We start from the raw sequence: 19,794 nt of genomic DNA on the forward strand, positions 1-19,794 counted from the left end.
GATTTTTAGTTATGCAAATTAGTATGTGTAAATAGTAATGGTAATGCAATGATTATTCAAAGGGATACAGGTGGTAGAACAGATGTATTAAGTATGTGTAAATAGTAATGGTAATGCAATGATTATTCAAAGAGATAGTAATGGTAATGCAATGATTATTCAAAGGGATACAGGTGGTAGAACAGATGTATTAAGTATGTGTAAATAGTAATGGTAATGCAATGATTATTCAAAGGGATACAGGTGGTAGAACAGATGTATTAAGTATGTGTAAATAGTAATGGTAATGCAATGATTATTCAAAGGGATACAGGTGGTAGAACAGATGTATTATATGAAGAAAAAAGGATGACTTTTAACACAGAAATAGACTTAGAAGAAGAAACATTGACACATCATTCAGTTCTCGATATTTAGGGTCTGATGAACATTACACAAGGAAAGACATCTCAGTGTATGTTAAATTAAAGTGAGATGAGTACCCAAACTCCAGGCTACACTACGTCTGATGCAGTTACAAACAGGGAACAGCAGGGGGAAACAAAACCCTGAAGAAGTTCTCCCTGTAGCATGTGCCTGCTAATATCTAATCTCAGCACTGCCTCCTATGAAATTAGTTTTTACAAGCTCAGCCAATGACTTCTATCTGAGAAGTCTATGACTGAAACTGCTGTGTACAGACTTAAAAGAAGGGAGTGACATACACAACTTAATGAAGAGTCCCTGATTGATGGCTTTTTTGGAGCTGAAGAGAACGTGCATTCTTAGGTGCCATACAAAGTATCAGCATGAAATACGCTGCGGTCTTCACTTCAGTGGAACTTATTGTTTTTGCACTCATACAGGTAAGAAGAAACTTATCTCAGACAGCATTTTGTGGTCTGACTGTTAGATGTCTTGATATTTTATTAAATGATGCAGGGTAGAATTTTTTGCATTTTATATCAGGTATGCTAGTAGCTAGCTGTCTGTTGCTTTATTTAAGATGATATGGGCTTTCAGATATTAAGTGGCATGTTTTATAAGCATATGTTGACATAGTCATTCTTTGGAACTCTGAATGAAAACATTTAAATATTGTTTGCCAGTTAAATGTAAGATGATAATCCATCCTTCTTGAGATAAGTTTTCACAACAATATTTAGTAAACTGAGACCTTGAGATAAATGACAGGAAAAAGTATACTGCTCTAAGTAAAGATCTCATACTTAGCCACTGATAACCACTTGGTCAGATTCAATGAAATTGCATTCGTCTCATTAAAGTGGCTGACAGAGTGGGTAAAATGTTTAAGGAAAGACTGAGTAAACCCAAGACCACAGAGAACAGCATAATCAGAATATAGCACAACTTGTATCGATATTTGCAAACTGGGCCATAGAACTACATGTTTGGGGACTGACACCTTTGTATTAACAAGTGAGTAAAATCAGTCTGGATATAGTTCAGAGGTTACAGAAATAAGCTACGAATGAGTTTTATACATCCATGCAGACTCCTGTAACTGCAAGACCACGGTGAAATATCAGTTTCCCTTGATATTCCATATAAAGGTGTCATATTAAGTCATCACACAGGTGTTTGTGTACAGTGGAACTTGTATGGTAGCTCACTGTGTATCACACAAGTGCTTGTTTTCAGTGAAACCTATACTGTGACTTATTAAGTGCATCACATAGCTGCTTGTGTTCAGTGGAATTTATTTGGTGACCCATTTTCACACAATTGCTTGTGTTCAGTGGAAAATATTGAGTTAATGGATAATTCAGCAAATGACTTAAAACCTATAGCAGTGTAACTTATTTTATAGATTTTTTTCCTGGCTCCTACTGATATCTGTGTTTCAGATCTTAGCCTGATATTACTCCTGTCACTAGGAAGAAACAATGCTTTGTTGGGAGCATTCTGCCTAGGCAACAAAATGAGGGAAATCTTCTGGTGGTGGCAGGTGGTAGCACTGATGCTGTGAATGCTGGTATGTCACTTCTCTTACCCTACACCACTTAGGAACATTGTGTAATGAGAGTAGTGACGTGTGTGTGATGCGCATATGTGTGTGATCGCCTGTGTGTTTGTCCATATGTTCCTCTTGGTGTGCATACATGCATCTGTGCGTGCGTGTGTGTGTGTGTGTGTGTGTGTGTGTGTGTGTGTGTGTGTGTGTGTGTGTGTATGTATGCATGCGTGTGTGATTCTCTTGATTTTTATTACATTGCTGGACAAGATGCCATGCCACCTGTCACCAGTAGAGGTCATACACCTGCCACCTCCCCAGCACCTTTTTGAAGAGGTGCCTCCTGGCACAGTCAATTTGCATCAGTATTGAGTATGTATGGACAGTTGGTGAACCGGTGGGCCATGTTAGCTGTATGATGAAGTGACTATGTGTACAGGAATGCAGTAAACTAAGGTCCCACAGCTATGACGCTGCAGATTTATAGAAAGCTTGTATTTATCTGACTTATTAAAAATCAAGAAAGAAGAAACTGATATTTCGATGGCATCTGCCCTGTGGTGCTAACAGTAGATGGAAAGTTCACTTCTGTCATCATAATCTGGAGGATTCAGCAGTGATACCACATCCAAGGTAATTATATGTTCATATCTGAATATCCTCTTTCATATATTCCTGCATACACATACCTACAAACATATGTGCATGCAAATGTATATCCTCCATGCATCCCTCATATGTATCCCATGCATCATTCAGGTGATTTATTTGCATGTAGGTCATTTCATTTCATACTGCCTGAATTATAACAGTAGTATACACTTCAACTGTATATCACTGCAAGAATCAATATGACTGAAATATGATGGGATGCTTTCACTATCTTAGTAAGTAACTTCCAGTGCAATGGCTACTCATTCACTGGATGGCTGACAAATTAAGTTCATAACAGAACCTAGATGACCAGTATCACAGGTGGCAAAGATCCTGCAGCTTAAACAGCTTTGAAATAATTTATGTATATGTATCCAGTACTGTAGTGCTCAAGACTTTGTGAAAACATGACCTGTGGTTTACATATACCTCCATATAGTGCTGAATATAGTGTGCCATAGTGCTTTGAAACACTGAACTTTCCCTAAGACACAGATTTGATTCCTTCTTAAGCATAATGTGTCTAACAAACCAAAATATTACATTATGTTAAATGTGGATGGCATGGTGACTTAGTGGTAAGAGCTCTACCTAACAATTCTGGCAAGCAGTCCTGACCCATTGATCACTATTCAGGTGGGGTTGTGAATGTTTGTCCCATGTCTGCATGGATTTTCTGCTGGTACACCACTTCCCCTCACCGAAAAAAAAAATAATAATTTGTATAAGATATACTCATATATGCATGTTGTATCTACTTTTGCCCTTGTGGCCTGGATCATGACTGAAAAAAGATCTGTTAAGCAGAGCGCACTTATCTAGAAAACAAACAGAACCAAAGTCCCTAATACTATAAGATGAACACCCAATGGACAGCTGAATAGTTGTGCCAGTGACTCCAGGTGCAGATGCCCCCCCCCCCACACACACACACCCCAACCAAGACCACTGAGCACAGAAAGCTAAGGTTACAAAAGGTGGCCAAGAGCAAGGACATCTTCTATTAATCATGACAAGTGTGAAGAGATGTCTTTGATGACCACATTATAGCCCCTCAGTTTTGATAACTTGTAACAAAAAGAACATTGCACTGACTTAGGTAGTAATATGAAGATTATCAAATGGAAAAAAATCTACTAAATGTGTCTTTCTTTGTTGACAGTGGCTTTCAGACAGAATAATATGATGATCACTGAGCATAGTCAACATTGTTTTAAGTCTCATATCGTCATTTTGTGCATCTGTCTACAAAATAAGTAGGCATATGGAGTAGTACAGTTTCGAAGGGGCAACTGCAGGAAGGTTAACTCCTTCTTCAGGTGGATATGATATTTCAGTTTTATATTTCCAGAGCTGGTTTTTGTCATGTTGTTTCTGTAGAAGGTCACATCCCAGTAGACATATTTAAATAAAGTTAGTCTCCAGAGCATCCCTCATATCTCCATGCATCATTCAGGTGATTTATTTGCTTTAGGTCATTTCATTTCATACTGCCTGAATTATAACAGTAGTATACATGTGCTACCATTAGGAGATGTCTGGATCTACTCTTCAACTGTATATCACTGCAGGAATTGCTCTAATAGTGACTGAAAAATGATGGGATGCTTTCACTATGTTACTTCAGAATGAAACTTCCAGTGCAATGGCTACTCATTCACTGGATGGCTGACAAATTAAGTTCATAACAGAACCTAGATGACCAGTATCACAGGTGGCAAAGATCCTGCAGCTTAAACAGCTTTGAAATAATTTGTGTATATGTATCCAGTACTGTAGTGCTCAAGACTTTGTGAAAACATGACCTTTGGTTTACATATACCTCCATATAGTGCTGGATATAGTGTACCATAGTGATTTCAAACACTGAACTTTCCCTAAGACACAGATTTGATTCCTGTTTAAGCATAATGTGTGATTTCTGTAAGTAAGGTAACTTTATTATACCAAGACATTACACCTGGAAAGCATAATTGCTTGCCTGCTTTTTTTAATTTTTGGTTCTGCATTACCCCTGGTCTTAACCAGATGGGATCTTAGTACCTGTCAGGCCTGTCTGTTCCACCTTACAAGGACTAGACTGTGCAGAGATTACTATCATTACACTATAAGGCGTCAGGAGATTTTATTTTGTCATGTCATGTCTTGCATTTCTCCTCTGTGTCACACAGCAGATTATGTAAATGTGAGAAGCATTATTAGTGTTTTCATCTGCTTTCCCTGAAAAATATGTTGATTAATGCTCCTCCCCAATAAGGTAGCTGCCTTTTTGTTACTGGTGGTGCTACAAGGCAATGCAAAATCCTTAATCCTCCCACCAGGACAGGAAAGCTGGTTTCTACTTGCATGACTGTCCCACTCTCAACCCTTTAGTAAATGAGCCACTAGAGAAGCCCAGGTCATTGGCATGAGAGACAGGAATGCACTTTTTCCAGTAACCGCTGAACTCTGGCTTCTTTTAGATAAACAATATTTCCTTCCCACTCCCATATGTGTTTCAGCTGTCCAAATCAGTACTTCAGTTTATACTTCTTAAGTTGGTCACAGACTTGTATCTGGGAGTCATCAGGCGTCAAGTTCAGTTTTAAGGGTCTTAAGAGACTGGAAGACTCTACCAGCTCACACTTTTTGGGATGTATCTCCTTAACTGTTTACTGCTTTTTTCATGGGATTGTCTTGCTGGTTATATTGAGATGCTGACAAGATAGAAAAGATATGAATCTTGATGTGATCATAATGTTTCCACGCTAGTGGTGGGGGTCTTTGTAGGAGTTGCTGCTGATGGTGTTAAAGCAGATGAACTGTCAATGACAGACAGCTTCATGATGATTGTATGATTTTAGTGAAGGAATGAAATGTTACTGGGAAGAGCAATGAGGCTGAACAGGGTGAATTATAGACCCACACCAGCCATAAATGATCAGCGTGAGAATTATTTACTATCTAGTATGCCCTTCATAGATGCGCTCTGTTCTCATTCCTGACCTTGGTTTAAAAGGATCACATCCTGTGCAGACCTCTGGCCTGATTCTAGGAGAGTAGCATGAGTCCACCTGTCAATAAAATAAATAATGAAAACTGTATTTGCTGAATGTTTTCTAAGTATTTTTCAAAGTGGGCAAAGCAGAATTATACTGAGTGTATGGAGGAATACCCATCTGCAGTGATTAATCTACGATGAAAGTATAGCTGGACAAATTACACAAAAAAAACCCCTCATCAGTTGTGGATTAGTAGGGCAGGAAATAAAATAAATGAGTACACTCTGGGCATAAGTCCTATGTTTGAGTATATGTATGAATAAACATAAACATAAATATATTTTAAGAAGTGGTGTATTTAAAATGTATCTGTAGCTACTGGATTAGAAGTCTCTGTTTCTATATGTAATACAGTATAAAATATAAGGAGGCAATATAGTAAAACTTCATTAAGTTAAAGAAATCATCTGAAAACTTCCATGTACAGTAGATTTTGTTTAAGACACTAAAGAGATTTATTGGATTTTTATTTATATGCTTGTTTGTTGGGTAAGAATGTTGGTCCAAAGACCCTTTTCAGACATGACATAGGAACAAAAGGCAGTATGTGCTTACTTTGTTTTTTACAGTGTTACATTTGATAGCATTTTATATGGTCTTTACAAATAGAAAAGTTTACAGATTACAGCTTTACATTAAGCTTTTGATATTAATTGCAAATGGAGTGATATCGCCAACAGTTTATAATTTACAATCTTATACTTTCTTCTATGTGCATTTTGCTACCCCATCTGACAATCATAAGCCCTTCTTCCTCCAATTATTCTCAGCCCATTTGTTCTTCAATTGTTTGCAACATGGCCAAAGACTAGAGTGACAGCCAGCTAGAAGGAACTATCATCTAGTTAGGCATGTTCATAGGTTCATACATTGTTACTAGGCTATTGACCACTAGGACCCTTAGAAGTCTAGCCACATACCCTAAACCATTTGGTCCCCGAGTGTCATGGACATCTACATGTGGGGCAATGTTAATAGGAGGTAACTAAAGATTTATAGGGAGGTTGTTAGTTAGGCTAAAACTTTTCTTACCGATGGCTTCTGTCCATAAGGGATATAGGGGCCAGACCAGGGATACATTTATGATTTCCCATTCAGTTGTCAAGACTTCATTTGAATAGAATCAGGAATGGACATACACTTACATGGATGGGGAGCCTATTCCATAGTGTAGAGATTCTTTAGGATTTGTCCCACCAGCATGTTCTTTTTATGTCACAAGCGAAGTTCACATCCATGGATCTAGTGTTTCTGGTGTTGTTTGTTATGTGGATGTGCAACAGATTCATCAGGGACGGGTCTGAGGAAGCTCTGTAAGGCAGGCAAAAGATACTCTCTCAACAGCCTACAGGAGACTGAATGCAGAGACAGGGCCTTTAGGTGATCAGTATAGGACAGAGTATTCATGCCCAGAATTCCCCTATTGAGAAATCTTTGTGTGTGCTCCAACTGTTGCAAGTGACTGGTTAGATACATGCCAAAGGGGGACTGTATTCAATGATAGGCCTGATAAGTCCCACAGAGTGGTACTATAACTTTCTTGGACCTGGATATAGGTTTGTTGCTTAGCATAGCAACCACCCAATAACCATCAGTCTTTTGAGGCTCTGTCCCCTCAGCAAACCAAAGAAGCTGCATGGGAGAATTGCAATCACCATTGTTCCTTCCCTGCCACACTCCCTACTGCTGTCATTTTTCCTGGCCTGCCAAGGCTTAGTCTACGACCTTCGTTATCTTTTGTTTTAAATGCCCTTCATTATATTGAGTGGCCAGAGTGTTTCTCTTGTCCCAGAACACATTTTCTGGTGGTTGACAGGAGCATTTACATCATTGTGAGGGGCTTTTGTGCTCACACCTATGCGTGTAAGTTCCCCACACATACACAGAGTTAACAACCATCATTGACTTGGGAGTGCCAGTCCCACATCCCAGTTACTGATGGTTCTTTGTCACCTATAATCATGTGCTTGCAAGTAGCAGATAGCCATGTGGATCACCAATCACTTCCCCCAGGAGAGGCAGACCACTGTCAGCTGCTCAGTTCCCACCCGACCTATCCAGTTACTCCAGCACCTGAGCTGCTACTTGAACTCATGGTGTGTGGGATAGAGTTAGAGCTTTATCTCTTGTATGCCATTAAGCCAGACCCACAATCCTACATTTGACATCATTCTCAATAATTATGACAAAAAGAAATAGCTGAAAAATAAGTTTTACACCTAAAGTTTAGAGGTGAATTGTAAAAATTAAGAGATTTATAGCTAAAGTTTGAAGATGCGATACCAAACAGAAATATATTTATATTATTTATAGTTTTACAATACACTGATATGATTTACTAAAACTCAAATGAGAATTTGAGAACAATAGCAGAGATATGAGTTAGATGTTAAAGGACTAAATGTTAATAAGACAATATAGCAAACTTAGTAAATTAGTACCAAACGGTATGAGTTTTGCAGGAAGATTTTTTTATGGTAACTTGAGGGCTTAATAGATACAGACCTAAAATAGACTTAGTGATGAGAATGATGTAAGGGCATAGGGGGCCTTGCTCAACAGATCATCAGTTCATTTTATAACGTATTTGAAAGACAAAAAGGTGGAGGTGAAACATAGAAACAATACTTGGCAACCAATCACAGGGGCCATAAGAGGCCCAACAATATACACCTTTAAGTAAACACACTTAAAAGTTCTCTCTGCCCTTTATGAGTACTGCCCACTTTCCAAATCAAACAGGTCCGAACATGATAACCCTGGTGTAAATTTATGTCTACTCATCCTTTCATCAATACAAGCCTTAAAGGCAGAGAAAGTAGCACTTTGTTTGACCTGTAATGGTAACTTATTCTATAGGCTGGGAATACATTGAGTTAGGAACCTAACGTTCCAGTGAGTCTTGTTTATTTGTTGGTGTAAATTTAGATCCCTGTAGGAGAGTTTGTAAAGCCACTAGAGTTGTGAAGAAATAGGAGATCAAATAGGACTGTAATCTTTCATGGTTTGAAAAGTGAGACCCAGGTCACCATGGAGCAGCTGCCAGGCTACTCAGTAACAGGTATGTTGTGCTAATCTATTGAGATAGTTGAAGAACTTAAAGCCTTTAATTTTATTTGGTTAAAAAATCACTGGGACCTTTCAAGTTGAGCAATACTCTTAGATTTGTACATAACAAAGGGGTCACTGTATTAAAAGATGGGTCTGATATGGGAAATGTACAGTAGTAAGATGACTTCTTTGGATCTTGAGGATATTCCTCTGGAAATGAACTGGCCTTACAGAATTATTTCCTGACTGTGGTCAAAACATTATGATTGAATGCAAGGCAGTTGCCACATAAACACCCAGGTATCTTATGACCATATCTGTTTGAAGGGGAGTACCCCCTATAACATATGAGGTGGGAACAGCTTTTTTGCCAAATGCTACAATGTTGCACTTTTTTAGTGAGCTTAAGACCGTGTTCCGCACACCAGCTATGTGCATATTCCAGCCTGTTTTAAAGAAGTTTAGTATCAGTGGCTGAGCAAATAAGAGTTCCCAGCTTGCAGTAATCAACAAACCTGGTCAATCACTCTCCAGAGATACTGAGTAGGATTTCTATGAAATAAAAGCCAAATAGGACAGGGCCCAGCATTGATCCCTGTGGTACCCCACTTTTTACAATTTTATGTTCAGAGAGGGTACCAGCAATTTTCACTACTTGGCATCTGTTGGATAAGCTAATTTTAAATCCTGTGGGCAACACATGGTTTTACATTAAGTTTGTCTAACACTTCAGTAATAACAGCATGGGGTATAGAGTCAAAAGCCTTAGCTAGGTCAAAATAAACATAACCTTTTCAAAGAAGTTTATTAGGCCAAGAGACAGGACTTGTCCATCACAAAACCAAACTGAGTGGAATCTAGATCAGTTAAGTTGTCTCTATCTGCATAAATGAGTTTTGCAATGATAAGTTCTTTGCCTTTGCATACAAGGCTGGTGAGGCTGATGGGCCTATAATTACCTGGGTCTGTAGTGGGGTCATCCTTATGTAGGGAATTACAGTAGCTGTTCTTCAGGTATCATGGATAAACCCTGTAGACAGGCTGAGGTTGAACAGTTTAAGCAAAGACTTTAATATTGCATATTTGACACGGAATAAAATGCAGCCTGGTATGTTATCTGGCTCCACATAGACATTATTTTTAGGCTTTGACAGGGATCCTAAGACATTTTCCAAGTTGATTACAGTGGAGACTAAATTTTCAGGGAAAGTGGGTGCATCAGTGTGGGTAGGTGGTGCACAGTTAGCACTAAAGTTGTATGATAATATATCGGCTACATCCGTGGGATTGGAATGTATGGTATTATGGATGAGCTCAGTGCATTGTTGAACATTGTTCCTTAATTTCCTGACAAGACTAAAAAAAGATTTGTTATTTCCTTCGGTAACTGCAGTGGCCTTACTTTTATACTCTGCTTTACATTTTCTAGTAGTGTTCTTTCTCAAGTTTCTTGCTGGTATATTTCAGTCTGGTCTTGAGGTAGGGCATACCTCTCAACCTCTTAGTGCTAGAAATCTGGACAAAGCATGACAAAATGGATGGACAAAGTCCCGAAAAATAGCGACAGATTTAAAATACTGCTCTTATAAACTCAGAATGTTGCTGGAATATCAGGGTTTGCGTTAACATGCATTTTCTGAAGGATTTGAAGTCTGAAACTCAAATGTATGCCATGATTTAATGACTTCAATCCTAGGTCTGCCAGAAAATCACAAATTTTATGAGGAGCAGACCAAAAATATCAGGCAAAAATCTGGCCATTCTGCTAAAATCTTGACAGTTGAGAGGTATGAGTTAAGGGGATGGGGACTCTTACAACTTTTCATTATTTTTCATTCTTCTGCTATACATTTTATTAATATAGGAGTTCTACCTGCAACGTTTATTCCAGGATTTAACATTATATTTAGGAAAGACTGGTACAGACTTTTCTATGCAGCTGTTTAGATACTGGTAGATACTGGAGGTGAATGTAGCAACCCTCTTAGTTTGGTCCATTTGTGAAGAATTGTTGAGAATTTTGAGTAGGTCATCTACAATATGAAGCAGGTTTGCCCTGGAGAAGTCTTCACTCCTTAGCCAGAGTAGTATATAACTTTTAAAGCTACGCTCAGTGGTAGGTAGTAGGGTTCACCCAGGACAGTCAGACTTGGGCACATCTGGTAAACAGCAACAGAGGAGACTAATGTAGTGGACATGTAGACAGCCAAGAGAAGACAGGAATGATCATAGGTGCTTGGAGTAAGGAACAATTGTGGAATATTATTAAAGTAAAGCTCCAAGAACCTGGCATTAAGTCTGTAAGTATGACATTTGGACCACCACTGTCAGGCAGCCTTTGGTCACAGTAGCAATATTTACTGCTAAAAGGATAAAAGAAAATATTTATGAAAATAAACAGTCCTAAATATCTCAAATATACATATTATTCAGCCCAAGGAATTTGTGGCAATTAGACTGTATAACTGTTATATTATGAAAAAAAATGCAGATGTGCCAAGTGAACAATGAAACAAGTACTACTATGGAAGATATATGTGTGATGGTCATTGTAGGCTTTACATTAAAGCAGAGACTAAATTGTGATCATAAAATGGATGAAATGAGATCCTTAGAACAGAGTTTCAGGATTTTGAAGAAGAATAACTGTATTTTAAGTAACATGTGTCTAATTGTTATTACAGTGCAGAAAAAACAGCTCATTGCCCAATAAAACCTCAGATATTTAAATGTGCACGTTTGTTTAACAGCAACAAATAATGCCAGTTGTGATAAGTTCACTTTCAATAATAATTCAAGATACCATTACACTTCTCCCCTTAAGCTACTGAATTCATCATATATTAATTATACTAAGATGGTCATGTGACATACAAGTCACATTTTTTATAGTGAGCAACAGATTACATGACATTGCATGACACTTGGATAGTGCACATATACAGAGCTATGTATAGCAGCCACAGTTATCAGTCTTTGGTATAATTGTCTAAAGAGTAGTCTTTCCATATTCTAGGCATCTTAACAGGCTTTCCAAATCTTGAAGCTTTACACTCACTTTTCGTATGTTCTGTTATATTTCATATTGACATAGTTATATCATTGTTAATGAACATTTTATTGTTGTTGATTTGAAATCCCAATAAAAAATTATCAGAAAAAAAGACTGATCATGATTTACAGAACTGTTCTGAATGTGACATTGATCTGGTCATTTACTCTCCTGATCTCCAGAATGTTACTGATATCTCAGATTAATGCAATGCAATGTCAAAATCTGAGATATCAGTAACATCCTGGAGATCAGGAGAGTAATTGACCAGATCAATGTCACATTCAGAACAGTTCAGTAAATCATGAATCTAAACCTCACCACAACAATAAATAGGATGTGCTGGAGGGATAGATTCCTGTCCCAGAGACTCCCCATCCTCTGGAACAAGATTCCAATCTACATTAGGCAGAGCTCCTCGCTAACCCTCTTCAAAAGAAACCTTGATGAGTGGATGGGAAACAAAAAGTTTACCCCAGGGATCACTTCAATGGCTCTGCTGGACAGAGGCACAGGGAACTAATCTAAGGGGGTGGCGAAAGCCAACACATTCCGGCTGGGCTTGTAAATGCTGTCGGGCAGATGGTCTAGTACCTACCTATGAACCTATGATCCGTCTTTTTTTGCCGATAATTTTTTATTATCATGTTAATTAACAATGATATAACCATGTCAATATCAAATATAACAGAACATAAATAATTTTCTTGTCAATAAAGGAGGAAAGAAACATATAAACAACTAATCAAACAACTATTTACACAGGTTGTCTGTTAATGATCAGTCTTTTTGATAGTATTTGCAACCATTTCTGGTGTACACTCTGTCTTGTACAGATGTCTTCTACTGTATCTAAGCAACTACACATCTTTCATCTCAACTATCTGAAAAATGAGGGTACCTAACTTTTTGATAACAGCAGTGTATTGTTGCTCTATGTGTTTGTTATATGGGTTTTGAATTTTAGGAGCACTCTGGCTCATATTTCATAGTAAGATTTTTGCTTTACTTGAGGTATTTGTCAAGCTTATCTGGCATGTGTTCTGGTTATAATGAAATAGGTAGCCCTGTGTTAATTTTAATTCCCATCAGCAACTGAAAATGTGACAATACAACTGGCTGCAATGGGAGTAGTGCTGTGTTCATGGAAATCTAGGTAGCAAGCTTCCTCTGAGCTGGCAACACTGACATACTGAATGGCTCCATCTACTTGCCCATTTGAATGTTGCTGTTTTAGACTAGTCATTATATGCTGAAATTCAGTCCTTTTTTTGCAAGAATAAACAAAATTTCCATTTTGCAAATTATGAACCATTATTAGACATAATGTCTAGAATCTTTTGACATGATAAATTGCTTTAGGAAATAGAACAGAAGTGTAGTATACTTTGTGGGAAGTGGAACCTTTCCTCCTTACTAGCCAAACTGACAGTGCAGTAGTTTTCAACTTCTGCATTTTAATATTCTTTTTCTGAGTTCCATTTTAGTTCAATGCACTGAAATGTTTTTTGAAGAAAGCTGTCAAGTCCTGTAAATAAAATTAGCATGTCTGTCTCGAAATATCAAATGACACATTACAGGTCATGGTTTCATCCTAGCTAGCTTTTAAAGGGTTACAACATATTGAATTCTGCTTGAGTGGCTTAACAGATTGTAATGCATGGGTTCTCATTCATTTGGTTAACAACTCATTTGGTCAAGTTTTTATTGGGGTATTTCTTTATATAGTTTAAGTATGTAAGGAAGTCCAGGAAAATGAATGTTTCACTGAAAAGGTAGTGGTTGGAAGATGTACAAGATTGTGTTATAGTGGGTAGTGTATATATACGAGTGTCAGTGGGTTATGTTTAGAATTAAGGTTAAGTAAAGGGATAGATTTAGTGTTGTGCCTGTTTGGTGTTGTAAATGTTCTGTGTCCTTTTGTCTTGATTAGTGGTACTGGTAAGATGACAGTTTTAAGTAACAATGTGTAGGGTTATGGCTAGGGGCAGGGGTAAGGGTAGGTGTTTGCCCCCTTGTACCACCTTACTCATGTGAGCTAACCCTAAATCTACACCTATCGCTAACCACCCTACATACCACACTAATAAAAACCTTTTCCCTAACAGTACCACTATTCAGATGATGCATGATCTAGGATTTTGTAGCTAGGGTTTACTGATAGTGGGAGAGAAGTAATAATTCGCTCATTATGTATGTCACACATTTACGTTGTCACTCAGTTTTTGTCTCTCATTTGTGTTATTGACAATTGATGAAATAATCATTGCAAGACTATGCACATTATCTCCTTTAGGAATCTGCTAAGTTTCGCCTGCACAATTGTGTAAATCACTTTCTACACGAATGTCAGACTGACTGCTAAATGAACATGCATATGATCACTTCTGTGGCCATACAAATTATTTACTGCTTAGTGCTGTGAGTATTTATCTTGACCGACTGCATAATATGCTACAGGGCGCTGTGACTGCAACTGCACACTACATATTCATTTATTGTGCCCACTTCCTTAAAAGCCATTATGCCCAAAATATTTGATGATTGTGTAGACACAATATGAAATAAAAGATGGTGGGATCATAGAAAGTTACTAGACTAATGGCCCTAGGGCCCTTAGAAGCCTAGCTAAGTTCTACCCTTATTTCCATGATCAGCACCTAATGTCTGTGTCCAAGAGGGACACAGGTGGAACCCTCATGGTGAATTTACGGTTACCCATCCAATCATCCAGACTGAGTTTGAAGAGGGCCAATGAGATGCTCTATTTGACATGAAGTGAGAGTCTGTTCCAAAGGTGTGGTAACCTCTGGGAGACAAATCTGTCCCTCCAGCAGGTTCTATTAATGTCACATACCAGGTTAAGGACTTTAGAGTGAGTAATTTGTGTACCATTTGACTTGTGGATATCCAGCATTTCCGATAAAGCAGGGTGAGAGATTGCCTTACATGCACGGCAGAGATTGCCTCTGAGTAGTCTGTATGAAACAGAACAAAGTGACAGTGATTTCAGATGATTCACATAGGACAGATGCCAAAGACCTTGAATTTGTCTTGTAAGGAACCTTTGTGGTCTCTCCAGTTGTTGCAGGTGCTTGGAAAGGTACTTACCAAAAGGGACATTGTACTCAATTATTGGCCTGATGAGGTGAGAGTACAAGGAGGTTATAACTTCTTTTTTTCTAGAAGTAATGCCCTTACTTATGAGATGAGCAATACAGGATGCCCTTCTTACCATTGTGGAGATTTGGTGATCAAAAGTAAGACTGCTGTCAACCTGTGTGCCCAGGTCTCTCACCACTGAGTGTGTACTTAGGGTGTTACTATTGATGCGGTATTTATCAGGAACATCACTCTAACTGAAAGGGAAGATAATACATTTTTTTTGCATTGAGTTTAAAGCCATGACTTTGGCACCAATCATTTGTTTGTGTAAGACCCTCTTATAGGATGTTGACATCATTTAGAGATTCTATGACCACTCCCAGTCTGCAGCCAAAAGCAAACTTTATCAGCCATAGACTTTTAGTTTTTTTTACACTTTGGAGAAATAGATTCCAAACAGTAGAAGTCCCAGGACTGATCACCACTGGTTGCAGGTCTGCTGTTGGAGGTAGATTCCTGTATTTTGACTATATGTGTTCTATCAGTGAGCCAGTTAGTGACCCATCTAATGATATAAAAATTGATCCCTAGCTGGGTGAGTTTGTCAATGATGCCTTTGTGGAGGATAGTGTCAAAGCTTTGGCTAAGTCTAGGTAGGCTGTATGCACAGATTTCCCCACATCCAGGGCCTTGGTGACTGTCTCAGAGAAGTCCACCAGGTTTAACAGGCATGATCTCCCTTTGGCAAATCCAAGCTGAGTAGGGTCAAGTGTGTGGAGATTACCTATATTTATTTATTTGCAGTTGGTTTACCGAGATAGTCGATTGGGCCAAGATTAACCCGTTTTCAATGGAGTCCCAGGGAGAAAAGCTCCAAAAACAAGCAAGGTTACAACAGGTTTTAGATTACAATTTTTACAAATATTACAAACTAGAGCAAAACATTACAAATAGTACAGACTAGTGAAAAACATTACAGATGATACAGACTAGTAAAAAAGGAACATTACAGTATAAATACTGAGTATAAATACTATATCTTTATTCATAAGGTCCATGATGATTCGCTTCATGGCCTTGCAGATAAAGCTAGTCAGGCTAATAGGTCTATAGTTCCTGGGGTCATCGGAAGCACTACCTTTGTGCAAAGGAACAACGGTGGCTGTTTTCCATTCAGCTGGATGAAGCCAGTGCTTAGACTATGATTGAAAAGAGTACCCAATGGTGTTGCTAATTCTTGTTGGAGCCAATATAGGACTCAGCCTGGGATATTATCAGGTCCCATAGATGCTGCGTTTTTGGCCTTAGAGAGGACACTTACGACCTGCTCTTTAGAGATACAAGGTAGGGGACAGGTGGTAGGGATGCCATGGGGTAAATGTGGCGAGGACAGGGGAGAGAAGTTTTCACAGAACCTGTCGGCCAACAGGTTAGCTATGAGCACATGCTCAGTATACGTGGTATAATTAACTACCAGTTTGGCATAAATCTGGGCTTTTCCTTTTAGGTTACAGATGTAACTAAAGAATGCCTTATGGTTGTCCTTAGTTGAGGAAGCTAATTTGGATTTGTAGTTTGCTTTGGATGACTTCACAAGAAGTCTTATTTGCTTGTTTAAGCTGAGGAAGGAGTTTTCCAGTTTAGGGCTTGCTCCCTCTTACTGTTAGACAGGAATTTCATTCTCTTATTGTAAAGCCTGTTAATGGCAGTTGTCCACCAGGCAGGTTTGCTCTTTCTTGAGGAGCTTGTTTTGGTCCTAACACATATGGCTGAGTCAGTGCAGTTATACAGATGTTTGTATAAAGTATTGGTTAGAACTCAACATAGTTACCAATTCCATCTGGGGGGTACAGTGAAACTATTTATACCATCCTGTAAGAGGTTATAATCTGCTTTGGAGAAGTTTTTTTAGTTTAGTTGCTGCTGAGGGAAATTCAAATGTGATAGTTATGTCAAATGAGACTGATTTGTGGTAAGATATCACCAGGGAAGACCTCACAGTAGGGGTGCTATGGTGGTCCTCTATATTGGTAAACACCAAATGGAGGATGTTGGCACCCCCTTGTGGGGGTGTCAACCAGCTGGTCCATGGCACTGGAGTTAATGAAGTCAAAGAACCTTTGGGAAAATGAGTTTGAGCATGAATAATTTACCCAGTCAATGAATGGGTAGTTAAACTCACTCAAAACCATGTTTTTGGGATGTATCTTGATAGACTCAAATGGATCCAAATAGGCAGAGTAGGTGTCCTGATTCATGGAGGGGGTCCTGTAGCTTTCAGTGGCTTGAATAGGTGTCCCACCAACAGTTAATTACACCTGAATTATCTCCGGGGATTCATATTGTTTAACCAATCTGGAGGTGTATTTATCTTTAATGAATATTGATACACTGCCTCCTTCAGTTTTCACATTTTCAGTTTGCGGTCTGAATGTGTGGAAGGAGGTGTAACCTGGTATGGCTGGGGTGCTGTCTACAGCTTTGGACCAGGTCTCCATGACTACACAAATGTCTGCATCTTCCAAGGTAAGTACTACGTCCAGTTAGTGCAGTTTCATGTTAAAACCCCTAGCATTTAGCAGCATAACCTTGAGGTTGTTTTTATATGAAGTTTTTACATTGGGAATTTTTGTCCTTGAGACACTGCCTAAAAAAGGCACTATGGGGGTGGCAAGAGCCTTAGCCAGTAGCCAAAATCCCAGGGTTGACAGATGAAGACCATCTCTGGCAAAGCATTGAGGTCTGTGGATTATGTCATCCCAGGCTAACAGACACTGGATCCCCTTAGAATGACATCAGAAACTAAGCCAATTATTGAAGTCAATCATTTTCTGTTTGTAGTGAAGCATCATTCTAGGTGAAGGTAAAATGCTGCTTAAAGTTAGAGGCATACCTGCCTGAGACACCTATTCCAAGAGCTCAGTCATGTCTGTTTTCACATAGTCCAGAGAGGTACATCTCAAGTCATTCACACCAATATGGACTATGAAGGAGTCATAACAGTACCTGTTGTTGAGAGACTTGTGTGCATGTGTGATACGTCAGATTCTAGCACCTGACAGACAGTTGACCGTGACCTTTTCCTTATCTAGCCTGGTAGGAGAGACATCTGTGTATCTCACAAAGGAATCACTTATGACTAATATGTTTGGTTTTGCATTTTGCCTTAAGGGTTGACAGGTGAGACACCAATGCATGAGCTATTATGTATGTTGTGTTCTGTAGAGGAAGTATTATGTGTAGCATGCTTGTTTTTGTGTTTGAGAGGTCTCTGGTGTTTAGGTATGTTTCTGGTGAGTACGTCTCCATATGTAGGTATGCGTGATATGTGTTTGGGTAGAGTAGGAGGTGAGGTGTGCATGCTGACAACATGCTCATTGTCATATGCATTGACTAGTGTGTGAGATGTATTCAAGGTTCTTAATAAAGCTCCATCTCTCACATGTTGAGTTTGGGTGGACTAGGAGTAGAGGGTTGTCAGTGAACATGAGGCAGTTGCCCATGTTGACCAAGCTGGCTGGAGAAACTGTGGGAAATTATCCATCTGTAGTGTTAGGTAAATTTATATGGTCAGGAAAAGAGATCACACACAGGTATGGCTAGTGGGTGAGAGGTGTGTTGGTACCTCTGAGGCTAAGCTTAGTGTTCCACCTGACAGTAGAGCAGGGCTGCAAAAAACCTCTGGAGGACCACAAGCAAAGTGCTAAGGGAAAAAATTTAGCAAGCAAAACGTTTTAGTCTATAACCACCAAAAGTAATCACCGCTATATAGCAGTGCACAATGGTGCACTGCATGCAAACAAGTGCAAACATGGGGCTTACATAAAACAAGAAATAAACCTTTTAACTCAAACTAGCCAGTAAGGATGCTCTCTCTGAGCTCTAGTCCAACCACCCCCAATTAAATGGGACCCAGACAGTACTGTCCTCCCACAAGGGTGCAGAAGGGCCTTCACCAACAACGATGGCTTGAATATGATGCTCAGAATTACAAAACAGACCCAGAAATAGCAAACATGGAACTGAATTATGCTACAACTGAAGTAGTACAGTATAGAGTAAAATGTGGCAAAAACAGTTCAAACAATTCAAACAGACAGTAGAATGCAAATACAAATTTAAAGTGTAATATAAGAGCAAAACATGCAGGTTGTATATGCAACACAACTGTTTCTAACCTGGCTGTAATAATTTGTGGGTAGAATTAGTCAGTAGTGTAGCAATAACCTCTGCTGCAGTGACACACAATCTTCTCTAAATTCACTGCCCATATGTCCTGTTCTACATCTGTATCATGCTTAAATGTAAGACCTTTATCATTTATTGTCAGTTTTTAAGCCCACTGATTCCTGCAATTAGAGCACTACTAACACACTCATAAAAAAAATCACAAACAGCTTTCTCAGTTCTAGAATTGTTTGTGTCTGATACTGCACAGTCAACAGTTTATTTGCATTAATCAAATCTTTCATCTGAGCTTCTTTCCTTCTCTAATTCTTGCTAACTTTAGAAAATGTTTTCAGCAATCCACAGTTTCTGCATTCCCTGTTTAATGCCAGATAAGGCTTTTTACCTTGCAGATAACCATGATCTGAACATGGCATCTGTTCAACCCAATGCCTTTCACTTTCATGGCCAAGAACAGTACTAGGCACAAGGAGCTGTAATAGAAAATTTGAAGAAGTTTTAACAGTATACTGTGTCCTAATAGATTTATTCTGTATTTTAAACATATTTTGCTTAATTTTAATTTTACACACATCCAAATCTTCTACAAGATCTTGTATTTGAATGATAGTTAATTCTGACTCTCTACACTTGTTCACCATTTCCTCAACAAAATATTTGCTTCTTCTTATAGCATTTTTATGCCACAGAAAATTCTGTCACTCAGCAATAAATTGTCCAGCTCTCTAAATTTGCAACATAGTTCTATA

General features: G+C 38.7%; 1 protein-coding gene across 1 annotated transcript in view; it reads left to right on the forward strand.

Moving 5' to 3' along the window:
* The first annotated feature begins 667 nt into the window (after positions 1 to 667).
* Positions 668 to 19,794, forward strand: part of LOC122811368 (olfactomedin-like protein 2A) — a 352,794-nt gene continuing 333,667 nt past the window's right edge. Inside the window, exon 1 of the mRNA XM_044083166.1 lies at positions 668 to 845. Within this exon, the coding sequence (XP_043939101.1) occupies positions 789 to 845 (57 nt within the window). The 5' untranslated portion in view covers positions 668 to 788. The remainder of the gene's footprint in view (positions 846 to 19,794) is intronic.

This window comes from Protopterus annectens, chromosome 9.part0 (assembly GCF_019279795.1).
Source record: "Protopterus annectens isolate FY-2018-M chromosome 9.part0, PAN1.0, whole genome shotgun sequence".
NCBI classification, from domain to species: domain Eukaryota; kingdom Metazoa; phylum Chordata; order Ceratodontiformes; family Protopteridae; genus Protopterus; species Protopterus annectens.